Consider the following 19886-nt stretch of genomic DNA (forward strand, 5'->3'; position numbering starts at 1 on the left):
CCTCACGCCGCCCGGTAGGGCTGGGGACGGGCGGAGCGGGGCACCACGGTGAGTGCCGCTATCCCGGCGCTGCGCAGGGAGGGAGGGCGGCTCCTCCCCGGCTCTGCTGCTGCTGCCGCCCGACCCCGGGCTGGGGAGACCGGTGTCCGCCTGCGCCCGGCGAGAGCGGGGCGGGGGCTGCGAGCCCGGGGTTTGCCCGCGGAGCCAGGAGCGGGCGCAGAACAAGGGTCGGCGGCGGAGGTTACGCCGAGCGGCCGCCCCACGCCTGCCCGGAGGGGCGGGGCCGAGGGTCAGGGTCGGGGCCGGGGCAGCTCCCCACCTCCGGGGCTGCTGGCGGAGGCGGTGGCGGCCCCCGCGGCTCCTCCCCTCTCCCGAGTTACAACCGGTTCGTGCCGGCAGCGGCCCGCCCCGCCGCGCCGCACCGGGGATGCGGGGCTGCCCCGGCCCGCCGGGGGCGGCTCCTGCCCCCCGCCCCATCTGCTGCCCTCGCCCCACAGGCCGCCCGCCGCTGCCGGCGCGGGGCGCAGGTAACGGGGACGCCGCTGACTCGGGGGGACGCGGCTTCGGCTGGGCCATGAGGGGCTGGCCTGAGCCGGCGGGAGCCGGGGGAGGCGGTCAGGAGGGGCCGCCGCTCGGTTCAGCTCGGGTCTCCGGAGGGACGGCTGTCGGTACGGGGGGCGGCCGGGCCAGGCCCCAATGGCCCTGAGGAGCCTCCGCTACGTCTGGGCTTCGGGGAAAGGAGCCGGGCCAGGACCTGCAGTCGCCCGCGGGTGCTCCCTGGGACAGCCACGTCCCTCGTGGTGCCGATCGGCGTCCATCCCTCGGTGCCCGCTGGGAGCACCCCTTGGTGTTGCCTGCAGGTACCTGCCTCCTGGTGTCCCTTGTAGGTGCCTGTTGATATCCAGCGGGCGCTGAACATTGTAGTGGAGTCAGTGCCCGCTGTGGGCACACGGTAGCGGGCACCTATCGGCATCGGTGCGGGCTCAATGCAAGGAGCTCTTTGGCGTTCCGGAGGCCGAGGCTGCTCCGGAGGAGGGTAACCTAGCGTGACCCTGACTCGCCATGTGTGTGACATGAGGCTGGCACGGGCGACCTTTGGTCACCTCTTGGAGCGCTTCGCCGCGTGGATGAGTGCTTCCCATTGAAACTGAGCTGGAGGTGGTAGGTGTCAATGTGTAACAGACCTCTGGAGCAGGGGTGGGCTGGCCCCTGAGGGTGTGTAGAGAGGTGAGGTGAGCCGAGCCGGGACTATAAGAGCCCATCCATCCCCCCAGAGGACTTGGCCAAGGGACACAGACCGGTTGAGAGAGTGAACACAACGGGGAGCACTTACAGGTTGGGATGTGTAAGGAGCATACACCGCATTTCTGTTTTGCAGGGTTATTCTCTGATAAATGTTGTTGGATGGTTGTTGTATAGCAGCATTGGCTTACATCTATCTGTGTGGATGTCTGACGGGCAGTTGTGTTGGTGGTGGGGAAGTCGGTGTTCCATCCCTTCGTGGGGCAGTGAGGCTCTGGAAACAGGTAGGACTGGTTCTGCTGGGCTGACAGATTTGTACAAAGCTGGTTGGTTTATGTGCTGCCCTAGTTGATGCTTCTTTATGTGAACTTATTTTGCACAGTGGAAAAGCATTATTGTGTTGTTGGTAAGCTTTGTTCTGGTATTTTGTTTTGTTTCTTCATGTTTCTTCCTTATCAAGCAGAAATAAAAGGAAATATTTATGTTGATGAGCCTCTTGTATAACTTACGAAAGGGAAAGTGGAAAAGCATGAGAAATAGGTAGACCCAAATGCTGAGAATTGAGGGAAATAGAAGTGTGAAAGGAATTCAGTGTGGAAGAACTTAAAGACGACTGTTTAAATGTGGGAGCTGCTGTAGTTAGAACATCAGTTGAAGTCTGATGCCGTCAAAGTACAGATGCATCTTTTTTGGTGCATTTAATACAGTGCTGACACTGTCATGTCAGTACATATGTAGGTGTTTGGATGCAATGAGTTATGTTAAAAATAAGTCTAATGTATCACTTTCACCCTAATGCTTTAGGTGTTGCTTGCACGCTAAGGGTAGCAGAAGCTTCAGATGATAATTGCAGTGAGGTTGTCTGAAAAATGAATAGAAATTTATGTGAAATCTAATTTTACTTAAGATGAGGATGTTAGTGTTCTGGTTGGTAGTGTCTTAATTTGTACCAGTGCCTTGCAGAACTGGAATAGCCTAGTGTAAATCACACGGTGATTCTGCTGACATTGGCTTTCTTCACAGCCATGTGCTGCTTGCAGAAAGCAGCGTTCTTAACCAGACTCCAGTTGCACAAATAACAATCTGGAAGCAATCTTATTGCTACTGTCTTTCTCAAGATTCCCTTTGCCTCAGATTAATACTAGGTTCTGTGCTGAGGGCTTGCATTTCAGTTGTACTCATGGTGTTTAGACAAATTATTTTTTTTGTGCTCCTCTGTCATCTTTAAGCCAAATTTTAAGATTTCTTTTAGAGAAAGAGCTCAGTCTTGTGATAAAGCTGCTTAGGTAAAAGAAAACTGTTGCTGCCAGATGCCCCTTTCTTTCCTCTTTCCACATTAAAACTGTTCAGTTCGTTCTCTAGGCTTTCTTGTTGTTGTTGTTGGTAAAGGCTTTCATCAGGCAGCTCTCTTCCTCTGATTCTTATTCTCAGTGAGTACAACGCACTGAAAAGCTTTTTCTGACCAAACCTCAAGTTACTGTTTAATTCTTTATGCTTCATTTCTCCATTTCACTTGTTTTGATGTAGCTAGGTTTCCTGGAGTCTGAAGCATTTTATTGTGTGAACAATAAGGTTTGTGAAATGGTTCCCACCTGAATCTTAAACTCGTGGTTGTTCATTTGTCTGTTTCCAGGATCAACCAGTTTTCCTGATTGGTTCCAAGGGAGAGCAAAATATTGAGCACTCTCTTCTGTGTGGGCTTCTGTTTCTTTATTTTTGATGATCATGTTTATCTGTGCAGTCTGTGCCATCCTTCTGCACAGATAGAAAATAGTAAAAGGCACTCTGGATCTCTCCCAAGTCGATTCTCAGACTTGATGCCCATGCAGGCAGTGCTGGGAGTAGCGAAGGTTTAGCTTCTACTGTCAGCTCTTGTCCGTGCTACTGAGCTCTTATACTACAACTTGTCATTTTCAGGGAAGCATTAAATAATGTACCAACAAAAGATTAATTGATATCCACAGTCCCAGACTGGACATCTTTAACTGTGTATCACAACAGGGGGCTTTGGGGAACGAGCTCCTCACACAGGGCTCTCAGCTCTTGGGCTCTCTTGAGGACTTCACGCCTTCAGGGAGGTTAGAAAATACACCTTATTTTAGGTAGAAGATACACAGTAGTGTGAGGTGAAGGAGCAACCTGCAAGGAGGGGAAGGATAAGTCAGGTCATGTTGGCTCCTAAAAGCAAACTTCATAGATCATTTTTCACTTTGAGGATGATTTCTGGGAGAAAAATGACAGTGTTTTTCACTTCTTGTTTGACAATTGCAGACTGTAAATGTTTTGAAGTTTTTGGAAAATAGATGGCTTTGGTACCTAAAATTCTGCTATTTATCTAAAACGTGGAAGAGATCTGTGGTGCAAAATAGGAGAAATCAGGATGGAGAAGGTCAGCTCTTTTGCTGCCATAAGTTGGAAGCGGTTGGTTAAAGTCAGTAACCTTGTGCAGACTTGCAGCAGATGAGGAACTGATTCAGAGGCTTTTTTTAGCCTTTCTTTTAGAAAATACTACGTGACCTAAGACTATGAGAACTTTTTTCTTTCTTGCCCTGCCCTCCCTTCCTCCCCATCAAATGTTTAGAATAGCAGAACTGAACTCAGAGTTGTCTCTGTGCCAAATTCTAGGGCATCAATGCAGTGGAAATCAATATAACTTCAAAAACATTTGTTTTCTAAAGATTACTTTTTAAACAAGTATAAGTTGGGCTTATTCACTGTCTGTTTTCATTATTTTAGTGGTTTTCTGAAAACTTCCTTGCTTTGTCCCAGTGTGTCTTTCATTGAAGCTGTTACTTATTTTCCACTATTTTTACTCCAGTCAGGGATGAAACAAGCCAAGTGATCCTTATGCAGAGATGCATGTGTCAGCTTTTTTGGTGACTGCATTCAAATAGTTTAAATATTTTGTGTAGAAATATGGGGATCCCCTTTTGTATAAAGGTTATTGCTGTAGGAAAATATCTATAAGCAGCTTTTTAACACTTTGATATTTTATGGCATGGTATTTCTGTCTATCCCAGCTGTCACTCTTGCATCTCCTGTATTTAAGGGACACTTGCTTGAGCTTACATGTATAAATGAAACATACAGCTTCGTAACAATTGTAACTGGAGATACTGTATCTTGAAGGACTGTCGGTATGTTAAAACTGTAAATCACTCCTAAAGGACCTAGAATGTCAAACATTTTTTTTACATTAGTAGGCAATGTTTTTGTTATTTTGGGGCTCAAGGCTGCTGTCAGCTGTTAATTAATTGAGGGGGGACCAGTATTTCTCCACTGAGATAACTTTATTACATCTGAAGTTCCACTGAAAAGGTATGAAAAAGAAGAGATTTAATATGAAGACACCAGTTTTTCAGAGTTGTGCTCCCTGTTGCAGTGATACTTTGGCTGAAAACTTGCTTTGCTTCTGTTTCTCTGCAGGTAGGTTTATCACGTGAAGTTACGTTCGTAGGAAACTGAAGATCTTTTGTCATCATCTGTAAGTATCTACCCTCAAAGTAACATTACACATGTAAACTATAGCTGGGCTTTTTCATGTCTTTATAGTATTTAATCCTCAAAATTCTGTACTGTAGCTTTCTATCTTACAGGGTAAAGGGAAAAAAAATCACACGTCTGGTTAGTGACAGAGCCAGAAACAGGACATGGGTTTTGCAATTATCACAGGCAGATTGCTCCCTGTACTGAGAGAAGGCAGGTTAACTATGCACAGGACACAGTATCACTGGAGTCATCCAAACTGCGGAGCAATTTAGGCTGGGAAACCTCTAAATCCTTTTCTAGATTTTAGAGGTATCTGTCCCTGTATTCACAAAGCAGTCTTGAGAAGGTGTGAGGACAGTAAGTTATTTATAGCCATAAATACACAGGTGGTGGATCTTGCCATGCAAGGGATTGTAAGGTGCTTATGGAGTCAAGAAGTGATCGCCAGTTCCAGGAAGGGTGATGTGTGCAAACTGCACTGAGACACTTCGCTAAACTGCAAAGTGCTATGCTGAGATTACAATTTGGTAAACTTTTTTTTTTTTAACCTTGAACTAATATTTATATTTTTTTTCTTAATCCTAAAGTATTTATTTGGATTGTTTTGTACTTGTAGCTTTTCTTATCCTTCAAGCCTATATGCTTCACTCGGGATATCTGAGGTCTTAACAGCAGGTGGCCATGTGGTTCTCTCTTTGAACTAGGGCAAATATTAAAGCCCGAGGTCCTCTCAAAGCCTGTTTAACACTGACAAAATGAAATGTTCCCCCTTTCTGTAATACAGTGCTGATGATGTGTGTATGACTTATTAAGGCTTTGCATACTATTCCTGTGTTATTTAGGAGAGGTAGAAGTAGCAAGTAGTAACTCATTTTCATTGTCTGTATGCTGTGCTGCATGTATTTCTTGAAGGATGAAATAAGCCTGTGTTTGAATATGTGCTACTCTGTACAGCTCACTTGTACTAGTAAACCTAGATCAATCACATTTCTAATGCTCTAAACCTAGATCAGTCACATTTCTAATGCTCTGTTCTGTTTGGTTTTTGTTTATAAAAGGTTCTGCCTTCACATCTGCACTCATCTGACAAGATGGTATTTCGGAAACCACCGGATGGCGGCTGGGGCTGGGTGATTGTTGTCGTTTCCTTCTTTACTCAGTTCTTATGTTACGGATCACCACTGGCAGTGGGAGTCTTGTATTTAGAATGGCTGGATGTTTTTGGAGAAGGGAAAGGCAAGACTGCTTGGGTTGGATCTCTGGCAAATGGAATCGGATTGCTTGCCAGTAAGTGTAGAAGCAGTATCTTATCTTAAATCAGAACATTTCTTTCTAGTAAACGCTTTCATCTGTATGTGCTTTTGGAATTGTATTAAAGACAGCTGTAAATGATAGAATAAGGATGCTGCATTTTTGTTTTAGGTGAGGATGAGTAGGAAGAGTACATTTATAGTTGTAGAACTTCTATATGTAAACCAAAACAATATAATGGTAAAAAAAGCAATAAAAATATTACCCTTAGAAAATTAAAAATTACTGTATTTGAAAAAAAACAGAAAATCTCTGGGAAACTGGATGGTAATTTTGCTGACGGGATTTGCTTTTTTTTAATGAGGCTTTAAATGTGATATTTGCATTAGTATCTTTAAAAGTCAGAGCAAACAGTCTGAACTGATTAAAAATTATTTCAATTAAATAAGAAGTCAATTAATAAACTAGTGATTGATTTTTCAGCTCTAGAAGTAAGCCCACCATTTAGGGCGGGCTTTTTTCCACTGTTTGTTTGAGGAAATTTATCCCTTTGAAGCCTGGAAAGTTATGGATAACTGTGACATTAAAGAAAACAGCTTTACTGGAATGTTTTCTTTAGTAAGGCATTGTCACTTTGAGAGTAACACTAGAGTTCTAGGGAAATAAAAACTTTGAAAGTCCATAGGTCTGTTTTGTTGTTGTTGCTGTTTTAACATTGAGCATATGTATTGTACTGGGTAATATCACTAACTTCTGTTTTTCAAAGATTCTCCATGGGAACTATTATCTTTTCACTGAATATGGAAAAAAAATGCTTGTCAACAGAGCAGTTGCTATGGTGAAAACAATTATGTTGCTTAATGGACAAAATGCAGTTCAGGATTCCAAGGAAATTTCTCCTTAAAAGAAAGGTGACGTTCAAATAGCGATACAGGCCTGAATGAAGACCACTGCTTTGTAAGACACTGTAACTAGCCAAGTACTGGTCTCGCTTTCATGTTAGGTTTTGTATCACTAGGCAGAACAGAAATGGATAAAAGCATGTGGCACATTAACCACAAGAAGACTATATTCAGTCCCAGGGTTTAAGTGGGTAAAGGACTATAGACTGCTCTTTATTATTACTTTTTTATTTTCCTGTTTAAGGGCATAGACTCCTGTTATTAGCAAATCAAGACCTAAATGAACTTGAGAGAGAGAATGAGGTGGGAGGGAAAGAAGAAAAACAAGAAAGTTACTGAATTAAAACTAGGCAGAAGGGAATTGCAAGAGAAGGGGTGAAGGCAAACCCTCTCCCTGGAGACAAAAGTCTCTGGCTCACTTTCTGACAAAAGCCTCAGCTTACTTTCTTGTATGTCAGCACCATGCTAGTTTCCAGATTTCCCAGTGCCCTCTGTCTTGCCACTGTAAGCAACTGCCAGTAGTGTGCTTTACAGCAAATAGGAACTTCTGTGACTGAATAATACATATAAAAACTGCTATTGTAATAGATTTTGGTATAGAATTGCAAAATTTTTTGAAATTTTGACAGTCTAGGAAAACTGTTGTCTGTCAGGTGGACTTTTATTCTTGCAGTTTGGGATTAGTTTAGACATTCCTATATTTAATGCCTTCAAAGAAGTACAGTGAGAGCCTTTTAATTGCATTGATGTTATCAGAGTAGACTAAAACCAAAATGTAAGTTCCCTGCTTTACCTGGAATGGAAGATCCCACTGTCTTGCCAAACTGGGATCTGACCTTAATAATAACTCAACTTAAGGTAAACTCATTGAAGGGACACTGTAAGTATCAGAACATCTACATCAAACTAAAATGCTCTTGACAAGTTATAATTTTTTCATGCAGTTCATAGCAAGCCTTTTTCAGACCTAGTCACTAGTGTAATGAACATATATGTTTTCAGTGCAAATGTATTGGTGCAACACATTGCAAAGTTACACACTTTTCAAGAGCATAGGGAAAGAGAACTTGCTTCTGTTCTTATTTCTGTTATTGCAGGTTGTAGCATTATCGGTCAGGTTGTGTGTCACAGCATATGTAAAGTAGATGAACAAGCTAATTGAATTTTTCTTAATTAGCATATTTTTATGTATGTGAAAAGATATTATCTATAACCTAACAATTTTGCAATCTCCCCAAGCAAGCTGATTTCAGCAGCAGTTTTGCTTGTGTGAATGCTAGTAACCGGACAGCTTTACCCCAAAGCTTTTCTGTACACTCCTTGCCTTTTAGTGTTCTTAACTTGACTCTTTTAGTCTTGCTCTTTCCTTTCTCCTCTATTTCAGTTTCCAGTCTCTGATATAGTTATCCAAAGACATATTTCAAATATTGGTACTCTTAAAGCAGTACGTGTTGTATGCAGAAAATACTGATTAGAATATGTTTGTTTAGCGCATTCTCTCTCTCGTAACTTTTCTCAGTAGTTAATTTCTTCCTTCAAAGTATTTGATATTATGATACAAGTTGCTTAGCTTTAGTTTTCAGCTGGTGAATAATGTTATCTTTCCGTGGTATATTTTTGAAGTGCCCTTGGAATTAGCATGGTGTATGCCTAGAGACTGCAGTCTAATTAATTCGAGATTTTCTTTTAAGCCTGTATCATGATATGGTCTTTTTGCCATTGAGACAAGAGATTTCCACTCTTAATTAAGGCTCTTCTATGAGCTCTGTCCAACTTAGAATGGCAGTTTTGGTAGATTTGCAGCTCTGCACACAAAATAAGTGTCCATTTTCTTAAGGAAGACTTTTGTCATTGATAGCACTGGAAATCGTATTAGCTAGCTTCTGTAGCAAGTGGAAGGTAGGTCCAGTGACTTTGCTTTATGAGTACTGTAATTTCACCAAAAAGAAGAAAATGTCCTTACATGTATGCCAGCTGGCACAGGAAAAGATTCTGTGTGTCTTCTCCCCTTCCCTCTGTACATTTTCTGAGGTAGCTGGTGACGCTGAGTCCTTTCACATTTGCTGTATTGATATCCTTTCTCCAGTGTTTACTTCTGACTTCTGTGAGAGCTAAACTTAGACTCAAGGCATGGAAACCCAGTACAGCACCTTGTTTATTGAGATTAATTTCCTAGCTGTCTGGTGTTTGATTTCTGTCCTCTTGCTCACAGCACAGACAGCGTTGCTAAGGCCAGTGGTCATCCCTGAGCTGGACTGTTCAGCTGGAAAAGGGAACAAGACAGAGACCTGGTTGATCTCTTCCTTGCAGAATGACTTGAGTTATAATTTCCTGTGATGTGACCTTAAAGTGTGTCGGAAGAAATGTTCCTAAAACAGTGAAAGAAAAGCATTAGTGTTCTTGTACAGGGCAGCGGTGAGACCTCTGCAATATCAGGTGGCATAACACTGATCAGGCTATAGTAGATGGGGCACGTGGCTTGATAGATTATGTAGGGCTTGTTGCATAGGAAGAAAATGAAAGACCTTAGCATGTTTCCCCTACTAAGACAGTCCAGAGGAGGATATTTATTTTGTTTTTCAAGATCATGTGTTTCTCCTGCACCAAGTGTTCTTAATTTTATGTCCATTTGGAGCCTGAAATTAAATTTAATCCATGTTACACTAGTTAAAAGCAAAACAGATAAAGACCTTGGTGCCTGTAATTGCCATTACCTCTGTTTATAGTAAGAGTTGATTTCAGAGTATTTCACATAGGAGGAGACACCAGCAGAATGTTCCCCATTCCTACTCCCCTTTATTAATGGAGAAAGAACAAAGGTAAGATTCGCTCTTGAAAGGCATGTCTTGATAAATTAACGGGGTGTTTCTGCTGATCTGAGACATTCAGGTAAATATTTTAAAAGCTTATTTTTATTTTTTTTTTAAGCAATATTTTTACAACTTAAAAAAAAATCCTTTGCAGCATCTACACATTTTCAGACAAAACCCTCATGCATAGGTAGCCCCCACTGTAAACTATGGAAGGTATACATAATTTGTGGGAAGGGGAGGAGGTGTCCCAAAGATTCCTCTGAAGAGGAGCCCAGTTCTGTTAATAATGTTATCAGAAAGGAGCAGTCTTTTCAGGCAGTTGGGAATGGGTTGCTGCTCAGTGTAAAAAGGCTTTTTCTGACCTATAGTCTTATCCAAAGTACAAACATTTGGAGACTATTATATTTATTATGATCAGATTTTAGCAATGCATTTAATATGCATCAAATATTCTTATGTTCTGTCCAGTGGATTTTAGGTACAGTCCATGAGCATTGCTTCTACTCTACAGATTCAACAGGCTCGGACAGATACCAACAAGTAGAATGGGTCAGATTAAGGTGATAAGAAAAAGAACTCTGTTGTCAAGTGCTGTTTGTTTAGCAAAAGGTTTTATGTGTGTATGAGGTGAAGGAGGGAGGACCCCTGAGATGAGCAAGTGGAGACAGGGAGTGCTAGTTTGCAAAATTCTTTTCTTCCTGTGGGAAGATTGAGGAAGAGAGTGTTGGTTGTTAATGCCAGTTAAACAAAACAACTTTGTGCTTGTCAGGGGATCAGAAGATTGCGATAGTTATGAAGTTCCTCTGAGAGCAGCAGATAGCTGGTTTTCACATCTCAGGAAGCATTTGCTGTTATAGCCGGGTCTCACTGAGGGTAGTCTTTTATTTAAAAAAAAATAAAATCAATCTTCATGAAAATATCAATATACAAATGATTCCAACTGGGAGTTCTCGCTTTTTGGTCTCTGCATGAAGATCTTACATGGCCATGAACAGCACATCTCTTTCTGCTACTTCTTCCCATCTTGTCTAGGGATCTTCTTGACTGCTTCCCTGCAGAGCCTGATATTACTGAATGCCAAGTCTTGACAGTCTGTGTGCAGAAGAGCAATGGCTGTCCCTGTGCTGGCCTCTAAGTCTTTCTACCTAGGGTTAGCTGCCATTCTTGTAGAATGGGCTGGTACTTTCTTTTTTTTTTTTTTTTTTTAGAATTTGGTCTAGTTTTAAGATACATCATTTGGAAGAAAAAGAAAAAAAGCAACCAAGGGATTTTTGTTTGTAAAAGATGTAAGTGTTTATCAATGCCTTTAAATATTATTCTAATACCAGTGGTATCCCCTGGACTTGCTTGGTAAACTGAACAAAATGCTGACTTTAAAAGCCATTTGCCATGCTTACTATTGAGGATTGCCACTGGGATTTTATTTTTATATTGTTCACATTACAATGAGAAATACATTATCAGTGGAAGGATCTTTCTGAGAGTCAGCTAATGAAAAGCCTTATGCTGCCTGTACATAGGCTCCTACATTCTTCAGAATGTCCACTTTGAACAAAATCCACAGGGCAGGAGTCACAGAGTAAGTCTCAGTCCCATTCTGGGAAAGTTGGATATTCAACTAGAATTAACTGCCTCGAACCCATTGTGCTTAAATGAATACTTGTAGAGAATAACATGTTTGTGTACAGTGAACTCTTGAGCAAATACCATGGTAATAAAGAAAGGTACTGTGCCTGGTGGAAAAAAGAAAAAATGCCATCTCTTTGGGAAACGGAGAAAGAGAAGGAATGCAAGGCAGGGAAAAAAACAGAGATGCTGGCTGTCACAGGGGTTTTCTTTTGTGACTTTTATTTTCTAGCAGTATGATGAGGGAAGTGTGAAAGTAGGGCCTATTGTGAAGGGGAAGATGGAGCTGTTTTTCTTCTCATCCCAGAGACCCATAATAACTATTTTAATACTTATACTGGCACTCTTTCTTATAAACAGAGCCATTGCTGAGTGGCCAGATCTCTTGCTGTGTGAGATGGCACATTAATACTGAGCTTATTGGATCAGGTTTTTCAGTTTTGCACAGGTTGTTTTCCATGTCAGAGCTAAAAGATCTCTTTGTACTTTTTGTTCTCCTTTGGGATTATTTTTCTAAGTGGGAGAAGCTGGAAGAGTATCACCTTGGACCCTGCCAGAGATGCTTTTGATGGTGTTCCAGAGGAGAGTGTCCTTGTCAGATTATGAAGACATGTTTTTTCAGCTCTGCGTCTCCCTTGTTCTGGCTTGGGGGTCAGAGGGTCTAGCTTCATTTCAGATCTGCTAGTAGCAGGCAGTGTACTCTGTACCAATACCATCACTCCAGGTTAGACAAAGACCTTCTTGAAAGTAGCTGTGTCAAAACACAGACAGCAGGTGGAAGGGACATACTGTTTAACAAGGTAGTGGGTCAGAAATAAAGAACAGAAAGAGTGTGAATTCCTTAACTGAATTATGTTATCACTACCTAATGTTCTTTTAGTGTAGAAGAATATTTTATGTGATATGGATTCAATCCTTTGTTTATTTTTAAATCTCATAGTTTAGGAAACATACCAATCTTAATTTGCAAGTTCTAGTAATTAGTTCTAGAATCAGCAACAATCTTAGCTTTTGTTCTTGCCAAGTTACTCTGCCCAACTTATTCTGGCCAGCTTTCATTTCCACAGCATGCTGACTCTTGAGAAGAAGTAAATGCTTATATCTTCATTTTTCATTGTTTCCAAAATCCAAATAAACCCTGCTTCCCCATAAGTTTTTTCTCGATTCTTCTTTGACTCTGACTCTTCGCCTGGATGAGCCCCAATGCCGACTTGCTTCCCTTCATGTTCCCTAGGCAGATAGCTCTTATGTAGGGCAAAAGTTATGCCCTGCCTTTCTGTGGAGAATTGTTTCACTTAACAAACTGTGCTCCTGCTTGACAGAACTGCTTGTCTCAGCCAGTAGCTACATGAAAACCTTGCCTGCATTCCCAGCTGCTAGCTCCTATCTGCAAACCTAGGCAAGCACCGTCCTCAGCTCCAGCTGTTGTCCACTACCTATCACTTCTCTGGGCTCACTTCCCATCTGCTGGGAATCTCAGTGAGTCAGGGAGGACTAACCTTAACAAATGGCAGACTTCAAAGTTACTGCTTTTGCAGATTGTATTGACTATGGAGTGTATATTGCTGTGAATTAGACACAAAAGTGGTGAGGTGGGGTTTTTGTTGTTATTGGTGTTTAAATAATTTAATTTGTCTGTGTCTAACTTCTAATTTCAGAGCTGCTGAGTTTAGGATCTTGGAGCTAATATACAAGTCGATGTATGAGTGTTTGGAACTGCAGGGTTTCAGATGAGAGATTGCCTTTGCAAGCCATGTCCCTTCCTGGTTGCTTATTTATGCATGAAACCAAGCTTGCATGCTGCTTCAGACTAAAAGGTGTATTCCAGGTCACACAACTGAAAATAAGTGCTTGTTCTACCACTTCTGTGAGGGGAGAACTGGCTGAGTAGAGTCAGAGTACAAATGTTGCCTGCACTTTGTTCTTGTTTTGAAGAACTAACCAGCCAAGAAGTATTGGGGGGGTAAAGAAAAGGAGAAACTTCTGAACTTCATTAATATTGCTCTGGATTTTCTCAATAAATGCGTTTTATTTTCTGTCATTTTGCAGCAGAAACCAAGCTAGGTAGTAAACAGTTATTTTTGTAAAATACTGATTAACAGGTGTTTAATTCCCTAGAAAATCAGGGAGGCATAGTGTTTGTCTTTATCTATTATATCAGCAGATTTTTCCTCTATGTAAGCACCAGGTGGCATTCTTACCATGGTTATGTTCAAAAGTTACTATTTTCCATTTCAGTATTATAAACCTTATTTTATATGAAGATGAATACAGATAGTGTCTTTCTGAAGCATGGTTTTTGGCTTTTGTCAAAAAAATACCTGCTTGGTTAAAGCCTGGCTGATGGTCTAACTTTTTTTGGTACCTAAAGATAACTCTTTCAGAATCTTTGTACAAGTCCTTCGGTGTGTAGTGACAGTGCTGTAGTCTAGTATGTGTGTATCATCCTATGTTTAAAGAATGTTTTGCTAGCTCTCTCCATCCTAGCCCTGGTACCATTCTGTGGTCTTCATGTCAGTTTCTCCTTGAGCAAAAATCTTGCAAGCCTGATCTTGTATGTTTTTATAACTGACTCTTTTAAAGAGCCTGGAAAAATGAGTATTCTGAATTGTATAATTATTGTAAGAAACATTTCCATAGACTGATATTTTTTGGAAGTTCTTCCTGATGCTTATAGTTACTAGGAATGTTTTTCCTGCTTTTCCACTAGGTCCTGTCTGCAGTATATGTGTATCTTCTTTTGGAGCAAGACCAGTGGCAATCTTCAGTGGCTTTATGGTGGCTGGGGGCCTCATGATGAGCAGTTTTGCCCCTAACATATACTTTCTGTATATTTCATATGGGATTGTTGTTGGTAAGAAAAACCTTTCCTTCATATAGAGACTTACTTAATCTTTATTGTATTGAGACTTGGTTAATGAATCTGAAAGGAGAAACTGATTCGCAGAAATAGGGACTTGATTTATCAACGAATATTTTGGGGTGGGGAGGGGTGTCAGAAATAGACTTTTGCCATGTAGGGATAGAGAAAAGCAATGTATATGTTCATCAGGGTTTGAAAGCAGTTTGTCCTCCTTTGACATGATTATTAGAGATAGAAAAGCTGAGGTTTTTCCTAAGGGGTGGAATTAAGGTCTTCTGCAGGCATGAATGAAGTGCCAGTCTTAAAGGAATAACAATTTTTGTGAAATTTTGTCATGTGCTCATTCTAATTTGGTAAATTCAAGATCATTAGGGAGCAATGTTGTTCTCTGCATAACAGGATTGAACCGAAAGCACTGTGCTAGAATCATGAAAGTGCTGTTGTCCTTGCAGGTGACCTGCCCCTGTGTTGCAGAGGGCTGCTGTGGATGTTTTATCATATTCCTGGTGTCAGGAATCCAGGCATGTTGCTGGCCCAGGCACAGTGCTGTATGGATGCAGCTCTGCTGTTTTCTGAGACCAGCCCCTGGACTGAAAGCCATGTAACCCTTCCACACAGCATGGAGCCTGAGCTGTTGAACTCCTCAAACCCAGCCTGCTCCACGCAGGTTCTGCAGCCAGGAATGGGAGAGGGAGAGAGAGGTGGGACAGTGCAGGCATCCTAATGGCCCTGTCAGTGTGAGGCCACAGTGGCTCATGCTGATCCAGAGTTAGAAGGTACCTCTGTGCCCAGGATACACTACTGTATTATCTGGGGAATACAAAATTTCCCATAGCATGTTGCATGTTTTACTTCTATTTTTCTCAAGGGCTTGGATGTGGCCTTTTGTATACTGCAACAGTTACCATCACTTGCCACTATTTTGACAAACGCAGAGGCCTTGCACTTGGTCTGATTTCAACAGGTATGACTTCTAATTGTCATTCTCTCTAACTTCTCAACTCTGATACAGCTACTGTTGCCAGGGCAAGAAAAAACAGATTATATTTTTCTGAGTTACCTTCAGTTTCCTGAAATAGTACTTAAGTCAAAATGTTGGTGGCAATGAACAGATAAAATCAGGCATCAGATAAAATAGTAACTACCCATGCTGGTGTATGGTATGGGTTATCCATATGGATGAGAAAGAGGTTTTCACTAAAATGAAAGACTCATGGGTAGCTTGGGCTTAATGCCATGGGTAATAAGAGGGGAAACTTTACATAGAGCTCTCTTCTTTCTTTTCTTTCTTGCACAAGATAAGTGAAAAAGATTGGAGATGCAGGATATAAGTGGTGGATCACCATAACCTCACATTAACTATACTTTTAAAGGAGTAGGTGAAGTTTGGGCTAATATTTAAATATTTTTTCATTTCCAATCTAAAAGGAGACTAAATTATGAAATATTTCAAAAGTTCATCCCAGCTTTTGTCCACCTATGTTAAATGGATCCTGGGAAAACAAACCTCTGATAATGCAAGGAAAATTCTTGGATGCTGAAAACTCTTTCTCATTCTCTCCCTGGTTCATTGTGTGATGTTGTGCTTTGCACCCACAGAAATTGCTAAATTAATGGACCAAGTAGGAACTGTTAAAGAAGGCTGTTGTTCCATTCCTTGCTTCCTGTGTTGTGTGGAGTCTCTCTGAACTGTTTTCTCAAGTAGTTGTTAGTAAGGAGAGGCCTGGTCAGCGCAGTCTGTATTCTGAGATTAGCCAAATCCATACCATTAGAATTAAGGGGAACTTCTGCAGAAATGTTCCTTGGAACCATTTTCAGTGGCTTTTGTTGGGATTTCAAGGAGTTTGTTTTGAGGCCTGATCTTATTGAGCTTTTGTTAATTTTAGTTCTTGGAAGACAAAACAAGTCTGAATTTTGTAATTATTTTGTCCAGTGCTTATCACTGAAGTATATAAATGGCTTTAATACAACCTAGCAACAGTCCTGAGCAAATGATTTTAATTTAAGTTTTTTCTTTAAATTGACTTGAAACAAACTAATGCTCTGTATTTCTGAGTTGGTTATCCATTGATTACAGCATTCCAGCAAAGAGCTTTTTCTTTGAATTGTTGGGATTGCATAAAATGCTTATTTTCATAGTCATAGCTTACTTTTCACTGTTTTCCTCTGAATAGCCAGATTTCTCAAATGCATGAGCTTAAGAAATGCCTCTGGATTAAACTCGCACCATGTGAGCCCCCACTTCCTTAAACACTAAGCAGTAAAGGCCTGTTTCTAGGAGGACTGTTGGTGAACCCCTGGTCTGTTTCTGCCTTGGAGAAGGAAAGTGGCAGTAAGGAGAAGGGAGAAAATGTTGGTGTGTGAAATTCTGCCTGTGCTAACTCAAATGGCACCTGAAGGGATACATATATTTGAGTGCATGGCAGAAGGATGGCTTAATAGTTCTTTGGTGTTTTTCATCAGATATAGTATTGATCCTTCTTGTTTCTAAAGTATTACAAATTGTTCAGATGTTTTGAAAGGCTTTCTATTTTTTGGATACTCGCAAAGAAACTGTAACTTCAAGAAGTATGATAACTTACCAGTTCATTAGTGTGGGGAGAGAGGAGCACAAATGACTTACCATTCCTGTGGCAGTGGATTTGTAGCTGCTGAAATGTAGATGTTTGTTAGTGTTGAAGGATGTTCTCAGTTCTTCAGTTTAAACTGGTCTTATTTTCCTTTTACAGGCTCAAGTGTTGGACTCTTTATATATGCAGCATTGCAAAGAGAGCTTATTGATCTATATGGACTGGATGGTTGTCTGCTAATAGTTGGTGCGCTGTCTCTAAATATATTAGCATGTGGCAGCCTAATGAGACCGTTGGAGTCATCTGATTCCCCTTCACCAGAAAAAACATGTGTAGACAAAGTCCCAGAACAATATTTTGTTTACCATGAAAAAGAAAAGACTGTTGAAGAAAATATAAGCATCCTTGAAAAGGGCTACATTGATGAAAAATGTGCTAACAATGTGCCTGACTACAAACAGGATAGCATTTTAAATAAGAATGTATTAAGCTCAATAAATGTAAATGAGAAAGACACATACAAAAAGAAAGTTGTAGAGCAGACAAACTTCTGCAAGCAACTCGCCAAAAGGAAGTGGCAGCTCTATTTGAACTACTGGGAAGAAACCATGGTTCTTTTTAAGAACAAAGTATTTTCAGCTCTTTTTGTTGCCATCTTGCTCTTTGATATTGGTGGATTTCCTCCTTCTCTGCTCATGGAAGATGTGGCAAGAAGTGCAAACATTAATGAAGATGACTATCATATGCCTCTTATTTCCATTATAGGCATTATGACTGCTGTTGGCAAACTTACTTTAGGAATACTGGCAGATTTTAAATGGGTTAACACTTTATACCTGTACGTAACTACCTTACTAATGACAGGAGTGGCCTTGTTTGCAATTCCATTTGCCAAAAGTTACCTTACATTAGCGATGCTTTCTGGGGTTTTGGGTTTTCTGACTGGGAACTGGTCAATTTTTCCATATGTAACAACGAAGACTGTGGGAATTGAGAAACTGACTCACGCGTATGGGATATTAATGTTCTTTGCTGGACTTGGAAATAGTCTCGGACCACCAATTGTAGGTAAGGTCAAGGTAGATACGATAAAATGAACATGAGCTTGTCAGGACCAGACAGAATTAATTTGCATGCAAGTAGTTCTAGTTGGCCCTAATAACAATGGAAAGATGAAACCAAAATCTTCACGAAAAATTAAAGCCTGTTTCACTTGAGCTAACCAAGCTGATTGTGTTCTGGTTTTGGCTTCGATGAAAGGAACATTTCATGTCTAAATGGTCAAACTGTATTTTAGATTTAGCTTTTTATTTGTGTGGTGTTTTTATTTTATTTTTTTTCACCATGATGTATCTCTAACTTGCAGTGCTGTGTTACATTTAACTTCTCACTGATAGGCTTCTCTCTTATTTTCACCCTCAGGTTGGTTTTATGACTGGACACAGGAATATGACACTGCATTCTATTTCAGTGGCTTCTGTGTCTTACTGGGTGGATTTCTTCTGCTGTTGGCAGCATTACCCTGCTGGAATGCCTGCACCAATCAGAGCTCAAAGCTGCCTCCAAATACTTACTCCTACAAAGTTGCATCTAGTGCTTAGGTGACAACTGGAAAACACTTTCCACTTTTTTAATGTTATACAGCAAAGTATTTTAGTAATTTTCCATCTATTTATGAAGCCCACAATCCTTGTGACTAGAAAATTTCCATTGTTGCCTGTCATTCAGTTCCTTTTTCTTTCATTTCTTTCATTATTTTTTTTTTAAGAGCAGTCTTATTTTGTCTACTATGCACCGTGTTTTCAGCCTGTGTCTACTGTAATTTCCTTTCACACTGTAAGGGGTATATTCTGCTGTATTATCAGCTGTACTGTTGGGTTTTTTAAAGAGGGTGGTGTGGAGAGGTGAAAACCTTGAAGCAAAAATGAAGGCTTGTTCCTTATGGGAAAAGGCTGGCATTTCTGTCACCTTTTATAGGTTTCCAAGTTGCACAATCAGCCTTTACAAGACAAAAATTTGCCTTATTAGAGTGTAATACTGTGGCAAGGTGCTTATAATATCATGCTTAGATTAATTTTTTGTCTTTTTCAAGTTTCTCCAATTTACAATGAAGTGCCAACTGGGGAGGGAGAAGAGGGGGAACAAAACCAACCTTGTGTAATATAACTGAAGTGAACTGTATGATGAAAGTAATGATTCTTACTAGCACTGCAACTAAGAACTATGTTTGTAAGGATTGCACATTTTGTGAAGTCTGTTTATAAAACTGTTGAACCAAAACCTTTTAAACCAAGGAATAAATTTAACTGTTGAAACCATGAAAAGAAATGCTGGCTTGGTTATGCAAGTTCATGATCTTTAGATTGGAGTTGGAGGTCTGCTCACGGACGCTCAGAGGTGAGTATTTCTGAGCAAGTCACCCATGGTTTGGCAGTACTGGGAGCATCTCTTGTTGCACAGATACAGGTAAGCAGTTTGAGCCTTCTGGGAAGTGCTTAGGGCTTAGAGCTTTCAACAAGGCAGACCTAATAAAAAAGGAAAAATGTGACAGCAATTGATCTGTCATGTTTGGAATGGACATAGCAAAAAGAAAAGTTAGTAAAGGGAACAAAAAAGCATGGGGGAGGGATAGCAAGAGGTACAGGGGAAGCTGAGGTGGAAAGAGTTGCAGCACCACACCAGCCAATGAAGAGAGAAGCCTTGAAACCCATTGCCTTGGATACTCTGTAGCTGCAGGCCGTGTGTGTGTGTGTGTGTGTGTGTGTGTGTGTGTGTGTGTGTGTGTGTGTGTGTGTGTGTTTTGGCTTTTTGCTTCTGTTTAACCCAAAGCCAAGGCTGGCATGTCTGGCAGGAATGCTGTGTGATGTTGGAATGTTTTCTGAACCAGGCAGGTGTCATGGTGAAGGCAGGATGACTCAGGTAGCTCTGCACTGCACCTGCGTGTCCTGCACAATAGCTTTTGCTTCTGCAGCTGCTTCTGCACCAAAGACAAGTCTGCTTGCTCTTGTATAGTAGTCACAGAAATCTATCCATCTGTGGCACGTGCTGTGTGCTTTGGCTTCTTGCTGTGGGCTTGAAGGTTAGTGGAGCATGTTGGAAGCCTTGTGGGAAGTAGAAGTTCTTAATCCTC

At 41.2% G+C, this 19886-nt stretch overlaps 1 protein-coding gene across 3 annotated transcripts; it reads left to right on the forward strand.

The window, feature by feature from the left end:
* Positions 1-416: 416 nt before the first annotated feature.
* SLC16A9 (solute carrier family 16 member 9) lies at positions 417-19084 on the forward strand. 3 transcript variants are annotated; one of them, XM_061449180.1, is made up of 7 exons: positions 417-527; positions 4669-4726; positions 5790-6018; positions 14034-14177; positions 15055-15150; positions 16916-17824; positions 18179-19084. In XM_061449180.1, exons 3-7 carry the CDS (start codon positions 5823-5825, stop codon positions 18355-18357), a joined length of 1524 nt encoding a protein of 507 aa, XP_061305164.1. In that variant the 5' UTR covers positions 417-527; positions 4669-4726; positions 5790-5822; the 3' UTR covers positions 18358-19084. The 3 variants fall into 3 exon arrangements, with proteins under 3 accessions (XP_061305164.1, XP_061305156.1, XP_061305174.1); XM_061449172.1 differs by lacking the exon at positions 417-527 and adding an exon at positions 1256-1335; XM_061449190.1 differs by lacking the exon at positions 417-527 and adding an exon at positions 1295-1345.
* Positions 19085-19886: the final 802 nt, after the last annotated feature.

This window comes from Pezoporus flaviventris, unplaced genomic scaffold, assembly GCF_033815535.1.
Source record: "Pezoporus flaviventris isolate CSIRO_AGI_PZ_B2104156 unplaced genomic scaffold, CSIRO_AGI_Pfla_v1 ptg000001l, whole genome shotgun sequence".
Lineage (NCBI taxonomy): Eukaryota > Metazoa > Chordata > Aves > Psittaciformes > Psittacidae > Pezoporus > Pezoporus flaviventris.

Bases quoted from the DNA above. Each gene is read 5' to 3' on its own strand.
- SLC16A9 (XM_061449180.1), top strand. From the start codon at position 5,823: ATGGTATTTCGGAAACCACCGGATGGCGGCTGGGGCTGGGTGATTGTT. The intron at 6,019-14,033 runs GTAAGTGTAGAA...CTTTTCCACTAG, and splicing joins TGGAATCGGATTGCTTGCCA to GTCCTGTCTGCAGTATATGT. The intron at 14,178-15,054 runs GTAAGAAAAACC...ATTTTTCTCAAG, and splicing joins TTCATATGGGATTGTTGTTG to GGCTTGGATGTGGCCTTTTG.